The sequence below is a fragment of the Chaetodon auriga genome, chromosome 4 (assembly GCF_051107435.1).
Source record: "Chaetodon auriga isolate fChaAug3 chromosome 4, fChaAug3.hap1, whole genome shotgun sequence".
NCBI classification, from domain to species: Eukaryota; Metazoa; Chordata; class Actinopteri; order Chaetodontiformes; family Chaetodontidae; genus Chaetodon; species Chaetodon auriga.
Genome location: NC_135077.1, coordinates 25,326,851 through 25,354,169, shown reverse-complemented (window position 1 = coordinate 25,354,169; position 27,319 = coordinate 25,326,851). Strand labels below are relative to the sequence as shown.

Below are 27,319 nucleotides of genomic sequence, written 5' to 3'. Positions count from 1 at the left end.
TGTGGTCATTTAGGAAGATTAAAAAAAAAAAAAACTGTGTTAGGACACACAGAGAATATTTTCTGACACATCACCTCTGAACATAAAAGAAGCATGTAAGGAAACAGGAATGGGGCTAGCATCTAGAGAGCCATGTTTCTGCCTCTTTGTGTGTGTGTGTGTGTGTGTGTGTGTGTCTCGAGTCCCATTTCCACCATAAAAGTGGCTTGCCAGACAGAGTTTACTCAGCCAGTCGAGACAGGAGTCATAAAGCAACAGTGACGCAAGCCCAGTCAAAATGAGAGGCTTCTGGTGACATCTGCTGACTGAATTATAGGAGTCGACTGGACAGCCAAAAGTCAAAATGAAATCCATGCTGATGCGTTTTGACTGGAACAACAACATAATGTACGCTGACCTTTAGAGCAACCAGGGATTCAGATGAAGTTTGGGTGCAGGTCGGCTGGACAAACTGCAATTTGAATTTCACATCTATTTTCTTTTGATAGTTCTTGCTACAACTAGATTAGAGTTTAGTCTACAAATGGGGAAATAATAAAATACAAATGTAGACAGCTGCATTGAACATCTTTCAGACTTAGATCAAAATGGAATAAATCAGACTGAAGTAAAATGAAATGATACGGCAGTCATATAAACAGGTGCAACATTCACACTGGATGCTTTTTTATTTCAGGTCAGCACGTTAGATGGTGAAATAGCTTGTAATTGTTGCCTCGTTGTTCTGTGAATATCCTGAAGATGGCGCTGTTGAAACAGAATTGATAGAGAAACAGCGTGCAGCCAGCGGTTTGGACTGATTGATCCACATGTTTTACTAATCTACTTTATAAAACTGTTAAACAGATGAGCGGCCTCGAGGTGCAGTTCTCACATATTGATAATACTTTCAAAATTCACGGTGCAGTTTGAAAACGCGGTGAAAAACGGGACTCGTGTTAAAAATAACAATAACTTGCTACCTTTGCTGTGACTTTTATTCCGACCCAGAGGAGCAGGTCTGAGCATGCGCACTGCATCGGTTCTAAGGGGACGGGGAGGACATCACGGAAAAAACGTAGCAGCAGCACCACAAACCCCACGCCGAGATTTCGTCTCTCCGCTGCGCTAAAACTGCGCGACGAAAGCGGCCCACGACTATGCCCGGCGCGGCGTTAAAGTGCGGGACGACCACTTGACAGGCCTGGGCGAGGTCTGAGCGGTTGCCGGGAGGGGAAATATATTTCTTCATATGGGAAAAGCATGCGGGAAATGGTCGGAGGTTGCTGCGTGTGTTCAGACGAACGAGGCTGGGCTGAGAATCCGCTGGTCTACTGTGATGGACACGGCTGCAGCGTCGCCGTTCACCAAGGTAACATTAGCCGCTGTTAGCGTGTAATTACCGGCAGCTGTGGCGGCTGACCCGGCGGCTGGAGGCAGCCAGAGGTGCTGGTCGGTCGGTAGGTTTCTGTGTCGGTCTGTCGCTGTCTACGTGCGTGTTTGTGTGTATGTTGCTGCGTGTGGGAGGGGTAGGTAGGCGTGCTGTTTGTTGTTTCCTCTCAGCACACATGATTAAACACACAGGGCCAGGCGGAGTGACACGAGCCTGGATGGCGCCTTGATGCCACTTAAGGTCCGCGTGCGCGTGCGTGTGTGCGGGCGCGTGTGTGCGCGCGGCTGTCTGGCCCGGTTGGTTTCATGGCACACAGCAAGAGGCGTGTTTTTGCGACAAAACAGCCCCGGCGAGGCCCGCCGGTTTGGACACTATGTTACCTTGTGTCCACTTGCTTTGTTGCTTTGAGACTAGCAGGGGGAGCAGTTCACGCACTGGCTCATATTTCTGAGCAGAAATCAGCTTAATGCCTGCCTGACTTCACTCTGTCCTCATCTGCAGGTTCATTCTTTCGAAGTAGACATGGTTTTATTCCTTAAAGTCAGCGAAACGTGCTATAAAATGTCAAAAGACACAGCAGGTGGACTGGAGAGCTGTCTTTATGGGGTTAATTTAAGTTGCAAGTTGATTAAAAAAGTCTTTTTTAATACAAGGATTGTAAGAGAACTTCACTTTGCTGACAGGTCAGAGTAACATGAGCATATGTGCAAAATACATTACAGTACAAAAAAGTGGTGAAGATAAGACAGTGAAAGAATTCTTCCCTATGCATATAATGTATGTTACAGTGTTGCAGTGTTACATGCATCAAAAATAATATGGTTAATCTGTTGTGTGTGTGTGTGTGATTGTGTGTGCGTGTCCCAGCATGCTATGGCATTGTCCAGGTGCCCACCGGTCCGTGGTTCTGTCGGAAGTGTGAGTCACAGGAAAGGGCGGCGCGCGTGGTGAGTATGCCAACACACAACATGACACGACACATCCATCCTTTCCCGCCTCACCCGTCACCATTAATGGCACGCTCACTAGTTTGCTCTGTCCTGTCCTCCTCCAGAGGTGTGAGCTGTGTCCCCACAAGGATGGTGCCCTCAAGAGGACGGACAGCGGAGGTAAATCTCATCCTCTGTCCATCTGCTCTCGCCCTGAGCTACCCAGCAAGCGTATGAAAGAGCAGGGCCACCTCTTTGCCTGAAGTAGCATAGAAGCTGCAGATTTCCACTTCATTCACAAGGAGCCTTATCATGCCATTGATCTGCTGCCAATCTCTCTGTCAGGCTGGGCCCACGTTGTGTGCGCGCTCTACATCCCTGAGGTGCAGTTTGCCAACGTCCTCACCATGGAGCCCATCATCCTGCAGTACGTCCCGCATGAGAGATACATCAAGGTACTGACACACACACTGCTGACAGGATCAAACCTGTGACACACTGTGAAGTCGACACTTCATCAGAGTGCGTGGCTCAGTCCTGAAACTTACATGACAGAAACACAACCTGGTTTCTGGGAATGCGTATAGAAATGTCTTTTTTTAAAGATGATCAGTCACCGAAGGCCAGGTATTAAACATCAGTACTTTCCTATCAACTGACTCAGCCTGTGCTGTCTCATCTCTGCGTGCGGAGAAGGCCTTCAGTGGGATAGAATGGGACGGCCTGTGGATGGTGCTTGAGCAGTTTGGCTTTGGCTCTGAATTTATCAATTTGACCCAGGTGCTTTCCTATAACCCTTCTGCTATGATTGTTACAGGGAATAACACCTCCACTCAATCTCCCATTTCACGTTGCTGCCATCAAGGTTGCTCTCTCTCACCATTGTTATTTGCCCTCTCGCAAGGGCCTCCAGCTCAGAGGATTAGACAGCACCCTCTCATCCCTCCTGACACATTCGTTTATACTAAGCACTGCGCTGCACTGTACGCAGCTGAAATATTGGTGTTCATGGATAATGCACTCTATTCATTCCCACACATTTTAGAGACCTTCAGATAATTTCAGACTGCGTTTGGTTACAAAATCAGTTGGATGAAGTCTACAACGCGAGCGCTGCGTTTTCATATACCTGTTGTGACAGAATTTTAGTAATAAGGGATTGATGTCTGTCCATCATTGGGCGACACCACCACCAGAAACTTAAGGCATTTTTAGCTCTAAAGAGGCAGATGGAGTACTTTGTCTCATCTTCTTCACTCACTGTGGACCCATGTCTCTATTAGTAGCCTGGCGTCCCCGGCTCAGCATGTTTATTTTGCACATTGGTAGGGTTTGCAGTGAGAGTTGGCTAAAATGCTTGCAAGTGTTGTATATTCTCTCTATTATGTTTGTGTATTGGATAGAAAATGAAATTGTTTGATGTCTGTAGCACAACTTTTGTCACGTACCAAAAAATTGCACCAAATGCAGCTATTTTATTGGCACCTGTATTAGACATGGTCGGCACCAGCCCCATCGGTGTCACACAAGTATTTCCAGAGCAATTACAATAAACCTCCACAGCTGTAAATTCTGTATGTTTTCAGAGCCGGGACTTTGTCACTTTTTCCACCAGTGTCAACAGTCCCAGAGAGAGATCCATTTTAAAGGAAAAAGACAGAGCAGTTCTCCACCAACAACCGTAGTTTCAGCAAATCTCGAGGCAATGCAGCTTTAAGACATGTGGGAAACGGTACAATTCTCTTTATGGGAAAAACACGTCGCTCCACATCACCGCCGCACTCTTCACCTACACTTACTGTACAAAGCCAGAAGTGAATGTGACAAGGTCACGCCCGCTCTCTGGAGGATGTTGAAAGTCATTCTGGGAAATGTGGGAGATTTCCAGCTGATGTAGAAATAGATGAGGCAGTTTGATAACAAAGTACATTTACCACAATTCATCACAAAATACTTTTACATATTGTAATGAAAGTCAGTTGTCACTGGTTGCTGATTCTTCACTTAGAGGATTTGCTGGACTTACTTGTTTTTGTATGATTAAAGATTGAATCTGTGGACTGTTGAAGGTGTCACCTCAGGCCTGGGGAAAACCGTGTGGGATTCCATAGATTAAATGACTAATTCATAAAAAACTGATGTTGAAGATATCAGTAATTAAGCCTCCCCTTCGTGTCATCTCCATGTATAAGTAAACACTGGTGAATGACTTGTTTGCATGAAACAGTTTCCTGATGCACATTGACGATGAACTACAAAGATAAAGGCACCTCACACCAGGTCTTAACATGCAGAGTAAGAGCACCGATGGAAAACAGGCTGAATATGTCCTCAGCGTGTTTACAGTCCTGCTTAGACATCGAGAAATGCTTCTGAAATATTCTGCTAATGTCTTTTTCTCCCCACTTTTGTAAAGCAAACCATTTCAACCGCAGACTAGTTTCAGGCCGTTGTAGCTCAATCATACATCAGCTGTCCTGTAACTTTATCCGTTTGTAGCTCATTTCTTGCCCGTGCAGTTCTTTGGCAGTTGGCAGAGCACGTATAGCAGGAGTAATGAGCAGCGTATCCAGCATGCACCAGAGCAGGCCTTTTAAAGCATTGCACATTACAAAGAAATCAATATTTGACGCATGGACACATTAGGCTGAGCAGCCAGTCGCTGACACGCTGTGTGTTTGTGTATGTGTGTCCATGTCTGTGTGCGTGCCTGCATATAAATGTACACATGTGAGTGTTTGAGTGCCTGGTTTCATATTACTGTGTCAGCTACAGTAAATTGCATGCAGCTTTCCCCAGTCAGAGCCATTCATCCAGATTTTGCTGCCTGCATTCCTAGACAGCGTTACAATGGACAGTGAAAACTTGAGAAGCCACTCTTCCTTTTACGCACTCGGTGTAGTTATGTCTCTGGCCTTTCATTACACAGCCGACATCCTCTGAGGGGAACAGAGAGCTGAGTGGGATGTGGGGAGTAGAGGAAGACAGAGGAAAGGGGAGAGAAAAGGCGAAACAGAGAGGGCTGAAGCGAAAGGTAAAGAGCCCGCTGTTCCTTTGTCCCGCACCTGTTGCTAGGCCTCTTCTGCCCCCCACCAGTCAGCCCCGCTCACGGGGGAATAGCTGAGGAAGAAGTACAAAAGCCCCGTGTGCGCGTGCCTGTGTGTTCACGTGTCAATGCTTACATGTATTTTGTGTACTTATGTGCTCATTTATATCAGGCGAGACTGCTTTTCACACAGGACGCAAGAAGTCCAGCCTCTAAAATCAAGTCTTTCCAAAGTCCTGGTTGCACACGATGAATTGTTTTGTTGCATCAGAATGAGTGCTACCTACAGTTCATCATGAAGCCCTTTCACACCTATTCTATGATAACTTGGAGGGAAATCAAAAGGAATGTGTGTCACAAGGAAAGGAAGTGAAGTGTGGTAGCATCAAGACACAAAAACCTCTCAAGTAAAAGCTCTTCAGTGTCAGATGTGTTTCACAACATTCCTTCACATCTGGTCAACAGTTCTGCTGTAAGCTGCAGCATCAAGGACGGAGCAAACTGCGTTCTGTTTGAAAGCCTCGTCTGTTGCCTTGACAAGCAAAACTTCCTAATCTTTTACAGTATAGCTGCGGCTGGCCTCAAATTAAGGAGCCTTTCATCTTTCCCGCTCTGCAATCTCAAGGGCTCATTTTAATGGCCAAATAACATGAATATATGAGTTTGCCCCGCTAACATTGGAGCAACAGATGGGACGAGATCTCCCAAAACTTGACACAGCTGTCCACATGAATCTGCGTTTTATGAATCAGCAGGGACTTTGGATAAACTTTGTCCATCAAGGGGGCAACAAAGCATCTGTTGTTGTTAATGATAATAATAATAATAACTGATGTGTTTGTGTTGCTTCATATCCTGTTCTCTCCATCTTTGCTGCTTCACCAGACCTGTTATATTTGTGAGGACCACGGGAGGGAAAGCAAAGCTGCCTGCGGAGCCTGCATGACGTGCAACAGACAGGGCTGCAGACAGGCTTTCCATGTCACCTGGTAAGCGTTACGGTGTGTATGTGCACACGGGTGACCTCGTGGTTGCATGGAAGTGTGTCGTCTACAGCGTTGTGGTGAGACTTACAGCGTGGTGGTCAACATCATCAGTTATCTTGATTGTTGCGAAAGAGCTGCAGCAAATATCTTGCAAGAATGCTTGGGGAAATGAAATGTTTGATGTAACATTGACCTGTGAGTGAATCTATTGTTAAGGCGACGAAGAAACAGACACTAATGCAACCCTGATTCCAAAGAAGTTGGGACGCTGAGTGAAATATGAGTAAAAGTAGACTACAGTCATTTGCAGATCCTTTTCAATCTGCAGTGTATTCAGATGAATTCAGTACAAAGACAAGATATTTAATGGAACTTAAGTATTATTTTATAAATATACACCCACGGGTCCATGTTTGCTACTTTGTTACATCACCTTTATACAACACTCAGGAAGCATTTGGGAACTGAAGACTCTAATTGTTGATGTTTTCAAAGCTATTCTTGCTGATATACGACTGAAGTTGCTCAACAGTCCGGGGTCTCCGTTGTTGTATTTTGTTCTTCATAATGCGCAACACATTTTCAACAGTAGACTGGCCTGAACTGCAGCCAGGCCAGCCTAGTGCCCGCACTCTTTTACCACAAAGCCACGCTGTTGTAACTACATGCAGACTATATGTGCTGCTAGCAGCCCGGATGGTCCCTCCCCTCTTTAGCCTGGAGGACACAATGTCCATGATTTCCAAAAACAGTTTGAATTGTGGACTCAGCCACAGGACACTTCACACATCTCAGATAAGTTCAGGCCCAGAGAAGATGACAGCATTTCTGGATATTGTTGATACTTTGCTCACTTTGCATGGTCGAGTCTTAATTTGCATTTTTAGAAGCAGTGATGAACTGTGTTTACTGACAGTGGTTTTCAGAAGGGTTCCCAAGTCCATGTAGTCATACCCTTTATATAATCATGTTGCTTTTTAATGCTCGGAGGTCACAGATATTCAGTGTTGCCTCTGATGTGCAGATTTCTCCATATTCTATGAAACTTTTGATGATATTAGAGATTGTAGATGGGGAAATCCCTAAATTCCTTGCAAGTTGAGAAATGTTCTTAAATGTTCTTCACAAAGTGGTGAACCTCTCTCCATCCTTGCTTGTGAACGACTGAGCCTTTCCAGGATGCTCCTTTCATACCCAATCATGATACTATCACCTGTTACCAATCAACCTGTTTACCTTTGGAATGTTCCAAACAGGTGTTTTTGGAGCATTCCACATCTTTCCCAGTCTTTAGTTGCTCTTGTCCCAACTTGTTTGAAACATGTTGCTGCATCAAACTCAGAATAAGCAGATATTTACAAAAATCAATGAAGCTAATAGGTTAAACATTAAATATATTGTCTTTGTTCTGTTTTCAATTGAGTTTGTGTCAAAAAGGATTAACAAGTCATCACATTTTATTTATGTTTTACACAGTGTCCCAAAGTTTTTGGAAGTGGGCTTGTACACAGCAGGACAGTGTGCATTAACCAACATGTGACATTTGTTTGGAAAAACGGTCAAGAAGTGATGTCATTTCAGATGCACATAATTGATTTTCCTTGTTGGAAACGGCAGCAGCCAATCAGCAGAAAGAATGCCTGTCCACAGTTAGCCTCAGAGCGCTGGTAGCTCTGTTTGGGTTAGTCTAGTTTTGGCACTCCACCTCTTTATGTCTTTCCATTCTCATGGCATTGTTTTGTGCCTTAATTCTGTGTGAGCTGCAGCTGATTGCTGTCACAGTGCAGGAGGTGCCTACTTCAAATCAAGGCTGGAACACTGTATGGCCTGATTTTAGTGTGCAGAGAGATTTGATCCATTCTGTCCTGAATGATGAGAAACGCTCTCAGGTGACCTGGGCCACATCCAGGTGTCGTTGTCAGAGTCTGTGTGTGTGTGTGTGTGTGTGTCTGTGTGTGTGTGTGTCTGTGTGTGTGTGTGCTCGCTCTGCTGTATCTTGTCTGACCCTGTGACACCCTGTGTTCAGTGCTCAGATGGCAGGTCTGCTGTGCGAGGAGGAAGGTCCAGAAGCTGACAATGTTAAATATTGCGGCTACTGCAAGCATCACTACAACAAAATGGTAAGACGGACAACAGTCCAGAGACTGCAACTCAACATTCTTGCATGAACATTGTAAAAATAAGGAAATTAAGGAGTTGCAATCAACTTAAAGACCTCTTGATGAAAATGTTTGCTGCTTCAAACATCAGAGATGAATGTCTCAAAAATGTTCCTTCTTAAAAGACTTTCCCTTAAATGGACTGTGAAGTTTAACATGGTCCATTAACAGTAAACATGTTGCCAAACAGAACTATAAACAACAGTTGTTTTTGTTCGTTATTTCATTAATTCGACTTAAAATAGTCAGTATAGCTGCATCGATTTCATCTATGATTGTCAACATTTTTCTGGCTCTGACACAGAAAGACGACGCCTCCATTCTTAATCCCACTTGTAAAGGCTGTGATTGGCTCGGTTGTCAGTTGAGCAAACAGCAGTCAATGAGCACAACACGAGACCTGTTTAATCACTGAGATGTAGGCTGAAGCTCAACAGATCCTGCCCAGATTTCCTGTTAATCTAAAAGCCCACAGTGAGCTCTGGTTTCCATTTTGATGGCACCTCTAAGCATTATTTGAAGGGAAAACTCAGCAATTTGGTCTTGAAGCAATGCTCACTTTCTCCTTTGGGTTTACAGCAGAAGAAGTTGCGCTCCAGTGAAAACGCAAGTAGCGCCTTCAGTCATTCCAGGGGGCGCTCCAGCTCTCCATCACAGGACAAACACCACCACCACAGACAGAGGAAGGTAAACACCAGTGTTGATGTGTGTGGTCAGTGTGTGCCTGGTAGGACCTGGTTTGGCTCTGAACACACCTGAGCCCTGTGTTTTCCTTATCATTCAGAGTCACAAGGACAAGATTCGGCAAAAGGAGCGTCACAAGAAGTCCTCTGACAGCCTCGGCTCTTCAGTGACGAGCAGCACCATAGAGAAGGTAGAAAGGCCAGCCCACAGGATGACTTGTGAGATGATGGATACTGTGAGATGAAAGTTTCAGTTTTAAGGATTCTTGATATCACAGTAGTGCGCGTGCCTCACATCAAGAAGGTCGCTGGTTCGATCCCCGGGTCGGGCAGGGCCTTTCTGTGTGAAGTTTGCATGTTCTTCCCGTGCATGCGTGGGTTCTCTCCGGTCACTCCGGCTTCCTCCCACCCCCCAAAAACATGCTCATTGGGTTAATTGGTGACTCTAAATTGTCCATAGGTGTGAGTGTGAGTGTGAATGGTTGTATGTCTGTCTATGTTGCCCTGCGATCGGCTGGTGACCGGTTCAGGGTGTACCCCGCCTCTCGCCCATTGCCAGCTGGAATAGGCTCCAGCCCCGGAAACTCCGAAAGGGATACGCGGGTATAGAAGATGAATGAATGAATGATATCACAGTATCTTAATCAGTATTATATAACTGGGATTTTGACAAGTAACATCTAGAACTGTCGTTTGGTGGGAAAACTGAAGGACAGAACGAATCTCGTGTGTTTTGGTACAGATATCCTCCAGCCACCACAGCAACAAGGACAGCGAGGGAAAGTCCAAGAAGCTGAGTTCACACAGTCATAGTCACCGCAGTAAGAAGACAGGAAGCACTGGCAAGAGCTGCTCCTCCTCCTCCTGCTCCTCCAGTCCGTTCAACACAGGTACCACGTGAGATATGAAAGGGAGCCAGAGGGAAACGTTGAGCAGGTGATATAAAGCTGATTGATAGCAGTGAGATTCTTTGAGTTTGACCACAGCTTTGTTTCTCTTGGAGGTGGCTCCCTGTCCTCTGCTCAGGATTTCCATCAGTTCTCATCGTCCTCCCGCCTGGAGCGTGAGCACGACCGAGGGGGAGGCGGCGACGACCACAGCGGCGAGGAGCGTAAAGAGCGTCACAGGAGGCCAGCTGTCCAGGAGGACGAGGACGAAGAGGACGATGAAAAGGAAGAGGACAAAGATGAGGAGGAGGAAGAGGAGGAGGAGGACAGTAAATACCACAAGCCGCCAGCTTTGACTCCTGCCGATGGCCCACTGGCAGGGTCACAGGGTCACGACAGGTCGGAGGGCAACTCGAGCCCTTTCGAGAACAAGGTCACTATTTCCACCTTCGGGTCCATCATGCGCATCACCTCCTCGTCAGGGCTGGGCAGCAGCAGCAAGGTGCGGAAGATCTCCTCCTCGGGTGACTTCAAACCCTCCAAGTCTCTCTGTAAACCGTCTCAACTGAGCACGCCTCCTATCCTGGAGGAGGTGGACCTGGAGGACAAAGCCGCACCTCCACCTCTTCCCAGAGAGAGGAGGCACCGTGGCAACAAGAAGAGCAGCCACGGTCCAGGGCGCCCACGGGGCAGCAAGAACCGCGAGCGGAGGGAAGAGGAGCATCACCACCACCATCACCACGCAGCACCGCCCCCTCCAGCTTTAACCTCCTCACTGTACCCAAGCCCGTCCTCCGTCCCCCACCCCGCCTTCCCCTCCACGCTTCCTCCCACCACCATCATCTCTTCCTCTTCTTTCTCCTCCTCCTCTGCCGGCAGTTTTTCCACAAGCCGTGGCAACTCGCTGCTCGGCCCCGGTGAGTCTAAGTGAGTGGGTGTGTGTGGTAGCCCTCGAGCTTCCTGTGTGAGAGCGAGCGTATGTAAAAAAGAAAAAAAAAAAAAAAGCGACTCTATCACTATCTCTTTGTACTTTGGTGTGTTCACTTGCAACTCGAGTCTAAAGTGTTGAAATGTTTCCATTCCACACGTCATGTCAGCACCACAGCAGCAGCTTATCAGGGCCTGACAGTGTAGTAGAAGCAGCCAGTGGAGTAAGAGCAGAGCAGGACAAATAAAGATTGTTTTTCACACACGTGGTTTTAACTTTTAGAATATTTTGTAAATCTGTCTCACTGTATTTATTTCATGTGCACGAGGCACAGATATTGTGCCAGATAGTGGTTTCTGTGTGCGCTGCACATGTCTCTGAGTGGTAGATTTCCTGCCCTACTTACAGATTGACTCTTCTGTGTGCACACACACTCATGGGCCCTGTGTTGTTGTCTTTTGGATTCTTACAACTTGTGAAAATAATAACAAATATCTTTTAAACAAGCTTTACCTTTCTGATCTCCCAGGTATCTACTCCAGTCTCAAGGACCCTCTCACACTGGGTGGGGGCGTCTGCAGTACCCCTCTCTCCCTCGGTGGAGGGGTGTGTAGCACCTCCCTGTCCCTGGGAGGGGGTATGTGTAGCACCCCTCTCTCCTCAGGACTCCTTCAATCCCACGTCTCCTCACTCTCGCTTCCGTCAGTCAACGCTGTCTCAAACACACAGGTACTTCAGAGGTATGATAAGCTGGTTCCAGCTTGTCATACCTGATTATTTTCTGCTTTTCTTATGTCATTATAATAAGAAGAATGTTGTATAACACCTTTTCAAAGAGGAATTGCAGCTCCAAGTGCTTCACAAGAAAGAAATTACATGCAGACATAAAAACTGAATGTTAAATAAGATGGAGAATAAAACCCACTTCATAATGATAGTAAAAGTAAGATAGAATAAGGATGAAAATAACCATAAGGACAATGCATAAAAACAGTAAAGGAATATCTTTGGGATTAGGACTGTAAGATAGAAATATGAAGAATTATCTCATTATGAACATTTTTTGTAGTTACTTTTAGTTATTTTCTTCATATTCATTTATTTTATTAATGTGTAAATGAAAAGTAATGAAAATAATTGTCAACCACAATTTTGAATTGTAATATTATTTTTTTATATATTTGATATTTATGAGGCAAAAACACTCTTTGCTGCCTTGATCTGTTTCATGTCAGTGAAAATTGAATATTTGATATTCACTGAATATTTTCTGTCATTCAGATGCATCATTCTGGCCTCTATGAACTTGTAGTAGGCATGTGTTCATCTTATAGACAAACTGTGGAAGTTCCAGCAGGCTAACTGATAATGAAATTACTGTAATGCACCTCTTGATACTATTATGAAATGATTTTGTATGCAAAATGCACTTCTATGCTAATATTGTTAACATCATAGAAGAATCTGAGTGAGTGATACTGATTAATATTGAGTTATGTTTCACACTTATTTTGGGCAGATGGGGGTTTTATTACCAGCAGATGAGTTTTGACTTTGTTTGAGTAGAAGGCTTCTTTTTTTCTGACATCCTCTCCAGATGGTCCAGATGATTTCTTTGTCAGCCAGATGTTAATGTTCACTGTCTCATAGGTCCACCCAGGTTCCAGCACCTCCTATAGTCTGACCTCCACTCAGCCTTTCGCCAGCTGTCTCTCCACAGCCCCAACACTGCCACCACTACTGAGCCAAGCCCAGACCTCACTGCCAGGTGAGGGGAAGGCACAGTACAGTACATGAGTTACACAACTATATACATGACCAGACACAAAGTTTCTTCTCTTTTACACAGACTGACATATTGTGCTGCCTTCAAAGTAAAGTTCATGAGTCTTTGTTCCCGTTCTCAGAGTCCGACCTTGATGACTGTCGCTTCCCATGTCAGGGGAACTCACCGAGAGAGAGCCTTTCATCACAGTACGTCTCGTTTCATCTTTTTTGATGATTTTGACTCAAAGTCACAGTGCATGATTATTCCCGTTCAAAATGAGTAAGCGAGTGGTAAACAGTTTCAGTTATGAGACAGTCTCACTATCTGCTCATCTTTCGTCCATTTAATGGAAGATCATTTGGATATAATTTCCCTGCACTGTAGCTGTAGTCAGATCAGATTCTATTTCTGTAAGCAGCAACAGGAAACGACTATCAAAGTGACTGCATGGATTGGAAAAAAAAAATACCAACCACAGCAGCAGGATCTTGTTGGTAGTTTCCCAGCCTGGCTGTAGCAGTGACCTCTTTCTGACTCCTTGTTGGTTTTCTCCTCCTCCACACTCAGGTCTCCCATGAGCTGTCTTCCTCTTCTGTTTGACCAGAGGGACGGGCTGGGTACAGGAGTCAGAGCCCGTCCTGAGAACGTCCCTCCAGCCAGCTCACACATTGAGCTCCTGCTGGAGAAACACGGCAATGGAGAGATGGGAGTCAACAGTGAGTGAGCCTGGAAAGATGACGATTACCTCAAATCCAGTGGTTTTTTTGTTTTGTTTTTTTGACTCTTTCACTTCCTCTGGCTTTTACAAATCGTTTAAGTGAAACATTCAGAGAAGGAGAAGTCACTCTTTGGTAGAACTGCTCATGACCAGTGGCCACATTCAGGCCATAACCTGGATATGAGGTCACTAATATCTTCATTTTAAGGGCAAACAAGCCAAAGGGTTGGAAGCTACTGCAATGCATGCTGAAAATGTGCTATCTGTAATCTGCACATGGTAGTGTTCACCTGCATTCTGCAGTGAGAAAAAGACCTGGTGCTATTTAGAAATGATGAATGAACCTGTGGATGTACTCAGGGACAGAAAATAGCTCAGTGACAGAGGCCATGCTGCAGCAGCCATATGAAAGCAGCTCGAGCTGCTCTGTTTCTCATGTTCTTTGTGTACATTTCTTTCTGTTGGGCTCTCTCCTGGACCAGACTGATCACTGCCTCTTACTCTGACTCAGTTTTTCTCAGGGGACATTATCACCTGATAGTTGCTTTTTCATCTATTTTTTGCTCCTTTTTCTTTCTCCACCCAGTGCCTCATGCTTTTATCAGTTTTCTTACTCTGTCTACCGTTTCTTCCATTGTCTGTTCATTGTTTCTCCTCCAACCCTCATAATATTTGTCAGCTCTATAGTTTTATGCATCTTTACGAGCCTGAGCCCAAAGAAGCTGAGATGCTCTGCAAAACATAAATAAAATGTGCTAACTTGTTAATCCTTTTTGACACAAACTCAATTGAAAACAGTACAACGACAGTATATTGAATATTTAACTCATTAGCTTCATTGATTTTTGTAAATATCAGCTTATTCTGAGTTTGATGCAGCAATTTGTTTCAAACAAGTTGGGACAGGAGCAACTAAAGACTGGGAAAGATGTGGAACGCTCCAAAAACACCTGTTTGGAACATTCCACAGGTAAACAGGTTGATTGGTAACAGGTGATAGTATCATGATTGGGTATGAAAGGGGCATCCTGGAAAGGCTCAGTCGTTCACAAGCAAGGATGGAGAGAGGTTCACCACTTTGTGAACACATGATTGGATAAAGGATATTAATACATGGGCTCAGGAGCACTGTCGGTGGTAAACACAGTTCATTTGCAAATGATTGCATTCTGTTTTATTTACGTTTTACACAGCATCCCAACTTCTTTGGAATCTTTGGTTGTAGCCTCCCGTCATCTGCCAAAGGAAATGCCTCCAGCCTCCACCTTAAATATGTTTCTCTGTGCCCCAGGGAGAGTTGACTTTAGACTAATGAGTGTTAACTGCTGTTCCACCCTGCAGAAATGAGAGAGGACTGTGTTTGCTCTGTGTCGTTCCACCTCTTGTATTTACCAGTGCAGGAGGCTAGTCAATCCGTGTAATTGAAACCACCTGTGGGGTTGCACAGGACATTTAAAGTGGACTAAAATAAAGTTTAGAGGAAGTCACTGCATCTGCCTTTGGCATTGATTTTTCCATCTGCATGGGATTGTTTAACCATAGCTGTTATCCTGATACACGCAATAAATTAATGGGACTATTACACATGAGTTCTGGCTCCTCTGCCAATTGACTTTTCTTGGGTAAAGGCAGTCTGGACACCACATAGACCGATGTGCTCACGCCAGGCCTGTTCTCTGCTGTGTATTAAGTGGATATTTCATGTGCCAGTGTGGCTGCATAAACATTCCAGTTATCACAACAGTAACCACTCTTGTCATAGTCTGACTCATTTAGACACTTCCTGTCTGCATCATATCGCACTCCCAAATACAGTTAGGTAATGGAAGCAGACCCATGCTGAAATGCTGTTTCTGTATGCTGACGGATCTCTCCTCCCTGCCTCTTCTAGTTGTCGAGATGCTTCAGTCGCTCCACTCCCTGCAGCAGGAGAACCAGCGCCTCCAGGACCAGATCCTCAGCCTGACAGCCAAAAAGGAGCGGCTACAGCTGCTCAACACGGAGCTTGCTGTGCCTTTCCCCCCACATGTTCTTTCCGCCCAGGGCTCCATGCACAGCTCTGCCCAGATCAACTTCCTGTCATCCACCCAAGGTCAGATTGTTCATCTCCTCTACCTATTGTCATATTAAAATCTCAGGATACGCACTCCATATCTGTACTGCTTCAACTGCATGCAGCAGAAAATCAAGACGATACATGTAGTAAAATGCAGTGTAGAGGCTGCACGTGTTGTAGTTTTCACCCTGTGTTTCCGCCTCTTTTCCTTAGACCCCCTGAGCACCAATAAAAGTCCCCTGTCCAAAAGCTGCTTCCTGAATGACACCTCCTTTGTTACCTCGTCTGAGGTGAGACCCTGTACACCCTCCTTACAGTGAACACAGCATACAAACCTGCGTCAGACTGTATTAGCAAGTCCATTGTGAAATGAAATGTGGGTTTAACCCTGAGTACGATGATGACGTGATAGTTGATGCTGTCTGCTGCTTTCACATTTATCTTCATTTACCCTCCATGTTTTTGTGCCAATGCTTATTTTGCTATTAAATGAGGTGCAAAGGCACTGAATGCATCAAAAGTAAGCTGAGCGCTAATTAGCTCAAACGATTGGTCATGTCTTTGTCCCAGGAGCTCCACTCTGGCAGTCCGTCCCGCAGTAGCTCCTCCCTCTCCTTCCAGAGCACTCCTCCTCCTCAGCCGAGCCCTGCCTCCTTCGGCCAGCCCCTCCTGAACGGCCTGAGTCGGGGTCTGAGCGATGGTCTGGGGACAATCAGTCAGGCTGGCAGCTCCTCTTTGCCCGTGGTGGGAGGGCTCATGGCGTCCCTGGCAGGAAGTCCTCAGCTGAATATGAACGGTGTACTGGGCAGTCTGAATGGCGTGATCCAGTCTCCTGTGCAGAACGCCCCCCAGCCCACGCTCCCCGCTCTGCGGCCCCAGCCTCCACCTCTCAACCCCCAGGCACTGGCACAGAGCTTTCCACTTCCCAAGAGTGTGAGCCCGTATGTACCCAGTCTGTCTTGAAATCAGCTGAAGTAGAAATCCAACACAGAATTAGTGGTTTTATTTCAAGGCGTTGGCATCATGTCAGGCAGCTGGCAGGTAGTACTTGAACCACCGATACGTCTCTAATCGTGGAGTGACTGGCTGGAGTGTTAGTGTGTTGCCTGGTGTATAATGCGACAATGTGTTGTTGTTTGTGTTTCAGGTCTTCTCTCCTGTCCGAGCAGCAGAAGCAGATGCTTCTGGAACAGCAACAGCAACAGCAGCAGCTCCAGCAGTTCCTCACCTCACAGAACTTCACTCCTGTAATTATACTCTTATTCTCACCCCATATTTTCACAATGTACTCATAGGATCTCCATTATCGCTCCCCTTTATCAGGTGGAATTTGTCTGATACCACAGTAGTGATGTGCCTTATGTTGTCTTGCTCCAAGATGCTTCCTGTCATTCGTGTCATTTACAGTCAAAGGTTTGACTCACGTACTGCTGGAACTTTAACTATGAAAAAGAGTGAGATGTGAAATCTTGTTGGTTAATAGCAATGATACTCAATGGCTTCAAAGATGAGTATGGGGATGACAGTATGCAGCAGTGTGTGTTTAAGTAGCCACTGAGGTTATGAGTCACTCTGTCACTCCTTTTCAACAACAGGAAACCAGCTGCCACAACTGCTCTATTTGACTTGCAAACTGGTAAAAGTCTGGTGGAGTCTGGAACCAACCAGACGCTGTGGACATCTAACACATGTAGAACTGCTGTCTTTCCTTTGTGACTGTGAGGGTTAGGCTTTATTTGTAATTGTGTTAGGGTACATTCAAGACACCAGTGAAGTGTTGAAATATAACCCTGTTTCTAAAATAGTTGTGACACTTTAAAATATAAATAGAAACAGAATGTGATCACTTGCACAACATTGATAGCCCAGATTTAATTGAAAGCTGGAAGTTTACAGTGCAAAGATAGAAACTAGTATAATGTCACATGACTGCATAATGAGCTCACAGTTCAGTGTCCCACACGTCCAAGCTGGAGGTCACAGGTGTCCTGAACGTCTTCTCTCGTGTCCCCACCAGGAGCAGCAGCTGGTGGTGTGCCAGATGCTGCAGCAGCAGAGACAGAGAGAGCTGCAGCGCCTCACGCTGACAGGAGCACTCACCTCCACCCCAAACTCACCCATGATCGCCCAGTCACCCAACCTGCTGTCCTCAGCCACAGCCTCACCCCTGCAGGGTGGCCAGGGTGGCAGTCTGTTTGGCCTGCAGGACAACACACTTCACAAGCCTGGGGTGAGCAAAGCGCAGGACTTCTCATGACGACTGCGTTTATGGGAATGTTTTCAGTTTTAGAAATGTAAGAAACATTGTGTAATTGTGTTTTCAGGCTGCAGGAGACAAGGGTGGAGACAAGAATGGGTGATGTGTCCTCATTACACAGGAGCAGCTCAGATGAAGATATCGGGCACCACAGCCCACTTAAAGAACTGCGGTCAGCTTCCATGACTTTTGAACGTCTTTCCTTCTCCATCATTTTTATGTTACACCCTCTTTTATGAATGTATAACAGGATGGACTTAAACGTCAAGGTGAAGTTTTTCATGTTTTTGGGAATTCTTTATATCAGAGGTTCTTCTCATAGGGTTTTGTGTAGGCAGCTTTCAGAGAGCATAAATACAATGGTCTCTTCTTATATTGCACTAATTTGTTAGCTAGACCAATGGGGCTGCTTATGAAGGCAGAGCCAGCGTTTCTGCTCATCCCTGCAGGTGCTGTGTGGGCTTCTGGGTTGGAGAGTGAACTTTGGGTCAGAGCGTCTCCTCTCTGACTTCTCAAGCACTGAGCGTTCATGATTTCCCTCCATGGCTCGAACCAGAGTTTCCATTCAGTCAGTGAGAATCACAGGCTTCTGCCACTTCTTTCAACCTCAACTGTCTTCCTTGATATTTCGTCTTCCCTTTGTGTTCACCCCACCCAAATTTCATCCAGATCTTCTATGTGTTGCATCTTCTCACATGCACTTCTTATGTAAAGGATATCTATACAGTCATTTTCGATGTGTGGATGGTGGCATTTCTTCATTAAGCTAGTTATTACCTCAGATCTTTTTGCCACCTATTTTCCATTGTTGAAATTTTGTGCTAACTCATTACCGCAATAGCCTTCACTGGATATAAATGCCCACCAAAAATCTTGGTGTTAACTCTAAGGTATTAACTCACATAAATGTAAAAATGGCACAGAACCCACGTGTCCAAAATGGCGCTAGCGTCCACTAGAGACTGGCATCAACGCGAATGTTGACCAGCAGATTTTATTCCAAACCACCACGAGAGGTTCTAAAGACTTTTATATCCTTCCAGTTGCTACTGAGATTAAACAGACAAAACCAAACATTTGGAAATTGTAAGTAAGAAATGAATTGCTTTTCCTAAACAAATGTGCACTTTGCATGTTAGTAGCTAACAGAGCAAATTAGCCATCCACACAGTACCTTATAAAGGATGCTTGGTACTTACTAGGCCACTAGGGACTGAGAGGGTTTTGATTTCTGTGAGTATTTTGCACTCCTCCTCCTGAAGTGTCAGTTGTTTTGTTTTTTTTGTGTTACTTTCATACATAGATCTTCTTTTCATGTTCACCAACTAGTTGTTCTTTTAGCAATACTGGATAGATAATGCCTTAATGATGTTAGATTTACAGAGGAAACCACAAGCCCAAAGGCTTGCTCTCTTGTCGTCTTTCTTTGATAGTGTTTTTTTATCTGGGGTACATGGAGGGGCACATTAGTGAAGTGGAAGCACTCTTCCTAAACCCATTTATACTTTTGATAGCTGACTGATGATTTCAAAAGTTGAAATGTGTGAATAACCGTATAGTGGTAACAGAAGTGTCAAATCATTCTCTATTGTAAGTTTTGTGTTCAGATGCAATGTTCTTTAGTTGTTTGTGCTTCAGAGAACTGAGAAACAAGGACTTGTTGAGAATCTTAGCCTGCACAGTGGTGCCGTAGGGGACGGCTGCGGGGGGCCGCGGTGTAAACTATTATTAAAGTGCTGTCACAGCAGTGTATGATGCATAGCGTAGCTGTTATCAGCTGAGCAGACGGCGCATCACCAGTGTCGTTAGTGTTGACCTTTACTGCAGGCCTGATTGAGCCCACGTTCATGACTCAATGCAGGACCATGATAGGCTTCTCTTTCCTTCCACTCCACTCTATCGTATGATATCATATATCTGTTCGGCTCAGTTCTACTAACAGGGGCCGCTCACAAAGTGATTATTTTATCGTGTTTTCTCCTGTGTTCTTTAACAATGCTGTCATAGGCCTTTCTCACCTCTTTTTGCAATCTTGAACATGATCTCCCATACATGTGATATCTTGAGTGCTAGGTTGTTTTGTTAGCAGCTAATGTAGATGTCAGAAAGGAACTTCAAGCAGCTCACTAGTTGGTGATAAATACTGTAGCAATGACAGAAGGAGAATGTTGATTATTTTGATGAAGACATGGGCTAACGCGACGACACGACTCCGAGTGGGAGGTCTGCAATTTACCAAGTATGTCTTTCTTATGTAAGTCCAGACACACAACCATGTCCAAGAGATTGACTGAAGAGTGCGAAGGATTTCTGAAGCGGTTTCTTTCTCATGTTGCACTGGGGCACTTTGGGCCCAATTGTAAATTGTTTTTTAGTACCTTTTCAATTTTGTTGGAATACAAGTTGTATACTTTAATATGTTTGTGTAAAAACACATTCATTCTTTTAAGCTTTGAAGTTTGGGTAACCAAGATAATCCATGTTCTGAATGTCGTACTGTGTATCTTTTATGTATTACAACATTTTAAGCACCTGGCTCTGAATGAGGTTTGATGGAGAGCGAGTTACCTATTGGGATATGAATTGCATGAAATGCAGTGAGGTCTCTCAAATGTATTGCTAAATACCAAGTAATAACTATGCATAATTTTAAATGCATTGTTCCCTGAAAAAAGAAATTAAATGAAATGAGCACTGAATTTTAAAAAGGACAAGCATGTTGTCATTGTACAGTGTATTTGTTTGAGAGAATTGATTGAAACAAATTTGACAATATTCAGATTAAAAGCCCTGTAAAGTATTTTGATATTTTTGTGTGTAAAATTAAAAGGACGGATTAAGACAACTTTTTTGTCAATAAATGTATTTTACTGAGTTGTTACATTTTTTTTTGGGTGTTGAATGACTTTGACCTGTTAGTGATCTGTGTACTTGAGAATGAACACAGACCTTTTCAAAGACAACTGACTGACATAGTTAGCTTTTTCTAGCCTGGTGTTGGTTTGACTCAAATAGATTTAAATTCATGTCACCATAACAAATATCAGAAGCAAATATTCTATATGTTTACTGTGTTACAAAATTTGTTGAACTCTGTATTAAGAGTTTATGGTATCTGTTTGTGTACAGACAGTTTTGCAAGTCATCACGGAGTCAAGAATATTGAGATCATTTCATTTTCTAAAGAAATGTGGTTTAAACATGCTTGAAGCAGATCCAAAGTTTAGACATTTACACCGTTTTGTTTTGTTTTTTATAACACCCTCTAACAAAGCATCCATTATAAAGAGATTATAGTAACTTGTAGCTTTATGGGTGATTAACAAATCATTTGCTAATGTTAAATGTGCCAGTAATGGCCATTAATAATGACTTTATACATGGTTTGTGGTTTAATTGTTTTATTAATATTTAAAAAGTGGATTATTGCCAAATAGAAACCAAAACGTGCTTTGTCTGAAGTTCTTTGTTGCCTCTCTCCTCTTCCGCGGGTTTATAGTCCAACCTTTAAAAAAAAGGACCGACTCACCGCGGAGGAAGAGGAGGAGCGCTGTGGCCTCAGCGCGCGAGCTGTTTACACTCATCAACCAATCACCTGTAGCGTGCGCGACAGTGGCCATGTTGGAACTTTCTCTGGAGTCCGTACTCGATAGCGAAACACCTGAGGCCTCCTTGTCCAGCCTGACAAGCCACCAAATTACGACCGCGTCCATTAGAGCTTCATCATGAGCACTCACAGCTCTGTGTCCGCGGTGTGGAGAGGATGCTGGCAGACCTTCAGACGACCCCAGCTAGCTGTGCCTCTTTCCTTTTCAGTGGTGAGAATTCATCAGGTCGAAAAGTCTTTTTGTTGTGTTCGGAGGTCATTTTTCTGTTACTTTTACCGACGCGAGCGGAGTATTTCAGAGTGCTGAGTCATGGCTAAGTCTACCGTGCAGCGGTATATTCTTTTGTTGTGTATGCAAACACAAAGCTGACACACCCTCTGTCGTTGACCTTTGCTACTGATGTGCTTTGCTAATCTGCCTGCAGGTGATACCTGACAACTGGCCACTTGATTTAAGGCTACCAGTGATCTGCAAACAAGACATATCTGTCAAAAAGTAACTATTAGGTATCTATTCTGTCCGTGTTTACGGTCAGCTGGTGTTATAAAGTGCATTTTTGTATCATTTGTTATTTTGTATCTTTCATTTTTTTTGACTCTCCATTAACTATTCTGCTATTTTCAACCATATGTCTGCTCACAGTGCATTCCTGTAGCCATCGCCAGGTGTTGCGTGTCATGTGAAGGTTTGTTTGTTTTGTTTGCAGGTTCAGCGCTGCCTGCAGTCCACCGAGAGAGTCCCTGCAGCCCGGCTGCCCTACAGAGTGAAGGTGTCTGCTGAGAAACGCTACGCCTGGTGCGCCTGTGGACACAGTAAGAAACAGGTGAGTATGTGCGGTTGGGGTTCTACCTCCAGTGGCGCCTTGGCTCGGGGCAAGATGACAGTCATTCAGAGTCACAGCCTGGAGGTTGCATCCCCACCAGTGCGAAAGCTGCCTTTCCAGAAAATAATAAATATTAAACCCTCACTGGGAAACTTTGAACTTTGTCAGTGGGAGATAACAGAATGGATTTCAGGATCAGTCCTGACACACAACTCCTTTGTTAATGTCATTTTTCATGACAGACTTTTGATCTGTCATGGCAGGAAAAGCACATGTCTAACAGTCACGTTCACAATGGCTCTGGTCTATTTGCGTGTCTCACTATGCAGCGATAGTCAGTCAGTGTGCAATAAGTAGGAACCTGAAACTGACACACCTATTTTGAGTATTGTCCTTGGTTGTTTCTTCTGACGTTGCGTGTTAAAGAGTAATAAATAAGATCAGTGTTTATACAGTTGAACCCAGTTCAAATAAAACATTAGTTGTTGTCTGCTTTGGGACATGAAATCATGTCAGAATAATCCAAAAAAGTGATGAAAAAACTGAATTTAAATAGTAAATCTGGCATCAGGTAAAAAAAAAAAAAAAAGAAAAGAAAGTTGATGTGATCTGAAATGATTTTGTGTCATCTCTCTCTCTCTCTCTCTCTCTCTCTCTCTCTCTCTCTCTCTCTCTCAGCCTTTCTGTGATGGAGCTCACAAGATGAAAGCTCCGAGCATCTCTCCTCTACGCTTCACCCCTGACAAAAACAGGACGGTCCTGCTGTGCGCCTGCAAGGAAACCAAAAATGCGCCGTACTGTGACGGCTCACACTTGAAGGTCATCTTCCGGGATTTAGTGAAGTCAGTGAAAGGGATATTTAAATGAACAGCATCCAAGATGTTTGCACTGGGAGATCGAGGAGCAGTAACTGTAACAGAAATGAAACAGAAAATTTATCTTTATCCTGCCTCATCAGTGATCTGCAGGTTCATAAAACTTATTACATTTTAATATTGAAACAAAATATATACTCTGCTGTCTGCTTTTGTTAAGAAGATGTGATGTCCTGCATCATTTTATCCTCTTCATACTTGTCAGACTGATATTTTGACTGTACACGGTTAATTGCATTGCTTTTTTTTTAAGTTTATATGTTTTTGCAACCAATGTCCATATACAAATCATGTTGTGTTGTGTTAAAGACATACATAAGCATTCTAAGTGACACATATCAAAGCAGCTTGTGCCGAGGCAGAGCTATTGTATTTCTTGTGATTATGAGTTATTCGCATGTGCCTGGGTTTTCTCTGAAGTGTGTTTAATTGCTGTATTTATCCATGTGTATTGTAATAATGTCTTGATTTGTCACATTTCTGCACAATACACCTCAAAAATATTGGTATCAACCCTTGTGTACTGGACCTCCTTAGCTTGACATGACCCCTGTGTCCTCAGCAGGAGCTCCATCCTGGTCTCGTAGTGTCATGCTGAATGATCCCACAGTTATGAATTTACTGTTTGGACATTGGACTTCTCACAAAATCAGTTCAGTTCAATTTGCTGCTGGCCGATATCCGCCTCCTAATTGGTTCAGCTTCTAACACGTGACTACAGGAAGTGAACTGTTCGTACTCCTTGGTCAGCTGTTGGGTTGTGAAGTAGTTCGCTAGTTGACGGTTTTTTGTTTGATATTTCTTCCTCTGCTCGGCTGACCTTCCATATCCTCCGTAGCCGTGACGTCACTGGGACGTTGTTGGTCGCGGAGGCACGTTCACGGTTGTTTCACCTGCGCGCGGCTGGAGCAGCTGTTAGCTAAGGTCGCATTGAAGCTTCGCCCTCAGTGCAAACATGAACACGTTGGCGACCAAATTAGACCATAAATGGATCAGTTTCACCTTCAGACAACCTTGGATAACAGCCATGGCAGCTTCCAAGGTAAATTCAGTCCTTACAGTAGCCCCTGACTTTTGTAAACGTGTTGTTAGGCTGACTCCTTAATTAGTAGCAACATGTCTGAAATAGCTGGGTTGATAAAATATCTTTTTGTATTGTCGTAGAGAAACTACGCAGTATTATTTGGACAGTGTTGTGTTAGCGTTAGCTGACGCTTCAAGCTGAATGCCTCGAGACTTGAGTTATGACGCACCACAGCACATTTGAGGTAGAAGCGCTGTACATTGTTTCATCCAGAGTTTCTGTCGGGGGACGTTAGTTTATTTCCACATTAAACACGACACTCACGTTAACAACCTAGCAATGGCCCCAAAGTATGTGTATGAACAAACTATCAATTGCAGTGCCACCTGCCGTATAACATCAACACGTTTTAATCATGGACTCCCCTCTGCTGTGCTGTGCTGTGCTGTGCTCTGCTCTGTCCGGGCTGGACTGACATCTCATGTTAGTGTAGATACATCTGGGCGCAGTTAGCCTCCACCTATGAACTCCTACAACTATTCAACCAATCTCACTGTGAAAAGAGGTCAAAAGAAAGGAAATCTCTGCACTACACCTGTATGGGTGCTGCACATCCATACAGGTGTTTTCACTTGTGCTTGATAAGTTTTGCTCAGGTTGATTCCTAATGTTAAAAGTTCACCCCCTAAACTGATGTAAGAAAACTGACAGCGCTGTCTGCACGCTGTTTTAAGAGGTCCAACATCATCAGGCAGGTGAAGGTGAAATCTCCTCTCAATGTGTGCTGTGCGTATGCAGGTGCTTTAAACACTGATATCAAATGCTAAACTCTGATCCTGACTCATGACTTGACATTGAAGTATATTTTAGATTTCACATGTATTGCTTTTACTTTAACCACCCTTTACTATGCAGAACTAGTAGCTTCAGTGGAGTATTTGTAACTTACAGTATTGCTAGGTATCTTTAAAAAAAACACAAAAAACTCTTACATACTCCGTCCTCAGGTCCAGCTCTCCACACTTCCTTCAGAACCTGTCATCCCCTCTAAGAAGCCTTTCAAAGTGGAGCTGGTTGGTGGAAAGCGTTACTCGTGGTGCACCTGTGGACACAGCAAGAAACAGGTAAACCACCTTTGACGTCATCTTGTTTCACTCCTCAACACATCCTGTGTATTGCCTGATTACATCTTCGTCTTTCAGCCTTTCTGCGATGGAGCCCACAAAACCAAAGCCCAAGGCCTGTCCCCGCTACGCTTTGTCCCAGAGAAAGATGCCACAGTTTGGTTGTGTGGTTGCAAGTACACAAACAACCCACCTTACTGTGATGGCACGCACAAGCAGGACTTCATTGTATCTGCTCCTCTACATGAACAAAGCGGCTCTTGAAGAGGAAGGCAGAGAGCTCTTTGAACTGAGCATTGATGTTCCTGTTGCATCCACATTTTTGTAAATCAACGCACTCAATGAAAGCAGAACACTTAAACTGATTGTCCGTGGCGCCCATGGTGTTTGAGTCTTGTCAGTATTTCTCTGTGCTTGACAGAAGAAAGTATTTGTTTTCTCTCTTTTTATCTGGGAGGGATGTTGCATTGTTGCACTGCTGAAATACCGCCTGAGGTGTGTATAAGTGGTGGAGAATATACCATATTTACCATACTGTTTATTTTTGGTTCGCAAAAATACCTCCAGCTCTATGAAGCCATTGTGGGCATTGTTGCAAATACATTCGCAATAGTGAAAGTCCATAGAAAAAGATGTTGAAGATAGGATGTAATTGTATTATGGCCAAGATTTTGAACATCTACGGAATGGTTTTACAGGAGAAAGCTGTCTGTCTGCATATGTTTTACACTGAAGTGTGTTCATGAAATGATGTATGATTTCATTTCAGAGTCAGTGAGAAGGTGTGATAGTGCTGTCTCATACAACTCACTCCACTGAGGAGCTGTCAGGGTCACAGAGTAAGGCTCTTCTCCGCACAGTATATACAATGGCACATTCTTACCTTTTAACTTATGGGAGATGTATTTATATGCTTTTTGATTATTTAAATGGAGATATAGACAGCATGTACACTGAGCTGCTGGTTAGGTTGACTCCAGTGTCTACAATGATTCAATGAAACAATGAAATAAAACCAAACTCACACTTGTCTAATTGATCTGTCTGGGAAATCTTTTGAAAGAATAGTGCTGACTGGTAATGCCCTGGGATATTACACACAAACTTTCCTTGATTGATATTGAGACTGTGATGTCCTGAATGTAGAAATGTTTGAGGGATTTGGAGAAAACATTTTGATAACAAACTTTGTCATGTCAACCATGCTGGCCCTGGAACTAATGGACCTCTAGAAAGGATGTAGATAGAAGATGCTCCAACTGCATGTATCATCCACCAGGTGGCTTTGCACACGAGCTGCTGACATTTTACTGCACATGTACACTGAGGGAGGCCTGCTGAGGATATCAGAGCAGGGGAGTTGAGATCCTGACAGGCTGCTTGAGCAAAACTTATGTTACAATGAATCTGTCCCCAGAGATGGTAACAGTGCCCTCAAATGGAAGACAGGGTGTTTGTTTCTCACTGTTTCACATTCGTCCTGATCAGGGACAGGGTCAGGGAGTCTCACCTGTTTGTATACAACTCACCAAAATAGGAAGTCTTATCACTGATCACATCACATAATGCATTTCAGTGGTTACCAACCTGGGAGTTGGGTTGCAACATAATTAACAAAGGACAAAACATTTATGTGACACAATTCTTTTTCCATATATATTTTTATTGAAAACGGCTATTATACAAATGTCAAATACAAAGTACAAATCTGTCGTCCAAAATTTTTTTTTTTCCCCCCTCATTTTTGGTGTGTTAAAACAGAAATAAAGCAACACCTTCACCCAAGCCACCCACCCACCCACCCACCAACCCAAAACTCTCAGTGAGAGGAGAAAACACACATACAGAGAAACTAAATAAAACACACACGAAAAGCATATAAAATGAAATAAAGAGGGAAGTCCAATGAGAAGGATGCTCAAGGTGCTTACTTCAAAGCATGGATGCATTCAGAATCAGTTGGTGTCCAGAGAGGTATTAGAGTATTTACAGATGAGATAATGAGCTGCTGTCTTATGTAGAAAAGGACAGATGATCCTCCTCCGAAATATTTCACCTTTTCTATTGACAGAAAAG

At 44.1% G+C, this 27,319-nt stretch overlaps 3 protein-coding genes across 4 annotated transcripts; all 3 read left to right on the top strand.

The window, feature by feature from the left end:
• The first annotated feature begins 1,017 nt into the window (after positions 1-1,017).
• Positions 1,018-20,634, top strand: LOC143319447 (protein AF-17-like). The gene is made up of 20 exons (XM_076728446.1): positions 1,018-1,351; positions 2,240-2,319; positions 2,427-2,481; positions 2,647-2,756; positions 6,233-6,336; positions 8,360-8,453; positions 9,072-9,179; positions 9,277-9,366; positions 9,918-10,065; positions 10,179-10,979; positions 11,520-11,719; positions 12,641-12,758; positions 12,898-12,964; positions 13,326-13,474; positions 15,368-15,568; positions 15,746-15,822; positions 16,103-16,473; positions 16,680-16,779; positions 17,550-17,762; positions 17,857-20,634. Exons 1-20 carry the CDS (start codon positions 1,243-1,245, stop codon positions 17,890-17,892), a joined length of 3,231 nt encoding a protein of 1,076 aa, XP_076584561.1. The 5' UTR covers positions 1,018-1,242; the 3' UTR covers positions 17,893-20,634.
• A 744-nt stretch (positions 20,635-21,378) lies between these two features.
• LOC143319777 (uncharacterized) lies at positions 21,379-23,606 on the top strand. Of its 2 annotated transcripts, XR_013077103.1 has the most exons (4): positions 21,379-21,607; positions 21,822-21,903; positions 22,104-22,220; positions 22,899-23,606. XR_013077103.1 is itself a non-coding variant. In XM_076728990.1 (3 exons), the coding sequence occupies exons 1-3, from the start codon at positions 21,515-21,517 to the stop codon at positions 23,085-23,087; spliced, it is 399 nt and encodes a 132-aa protein (XP_076585105.1). In that variant the 5' UTR covers positions 21,389-21,514; the 3' UTR covers positions 23,088-23,606. The 2 variants fall into 2 exon arrangements, 1 of the variants encoding a protein (XP_076585105.1); XM_076728990.1 differs by lacking the exon at positions 21,822-21,903 and having other exon boundaries at positions 21,389-21,607.
• Positions 23,607-23,819: 213 nt separating this feature from the next.
• Positions 23,820-26,278, top strand: LOC143319585 (uncharacterized). The gene is made up of 3 exons (XM_076728668.1): positions 23,820-24,137; positions 25,127-25,243; positions 25,322-26,278. Exons 1-3 carry the CDS (start codon positions 24,051-24,053, stop codon positions 25,505-25,507), a joined length of 390 nt encoding a protein of 129 aa, XP_076584783.1. The 5' UTR covers positions 23,820-24,050; the 3' UTR covers positions 25,508-26,278.
• The last annotated feature ends 1,041 nt before the right edge of the window (positions 26,279-27,319 follow it).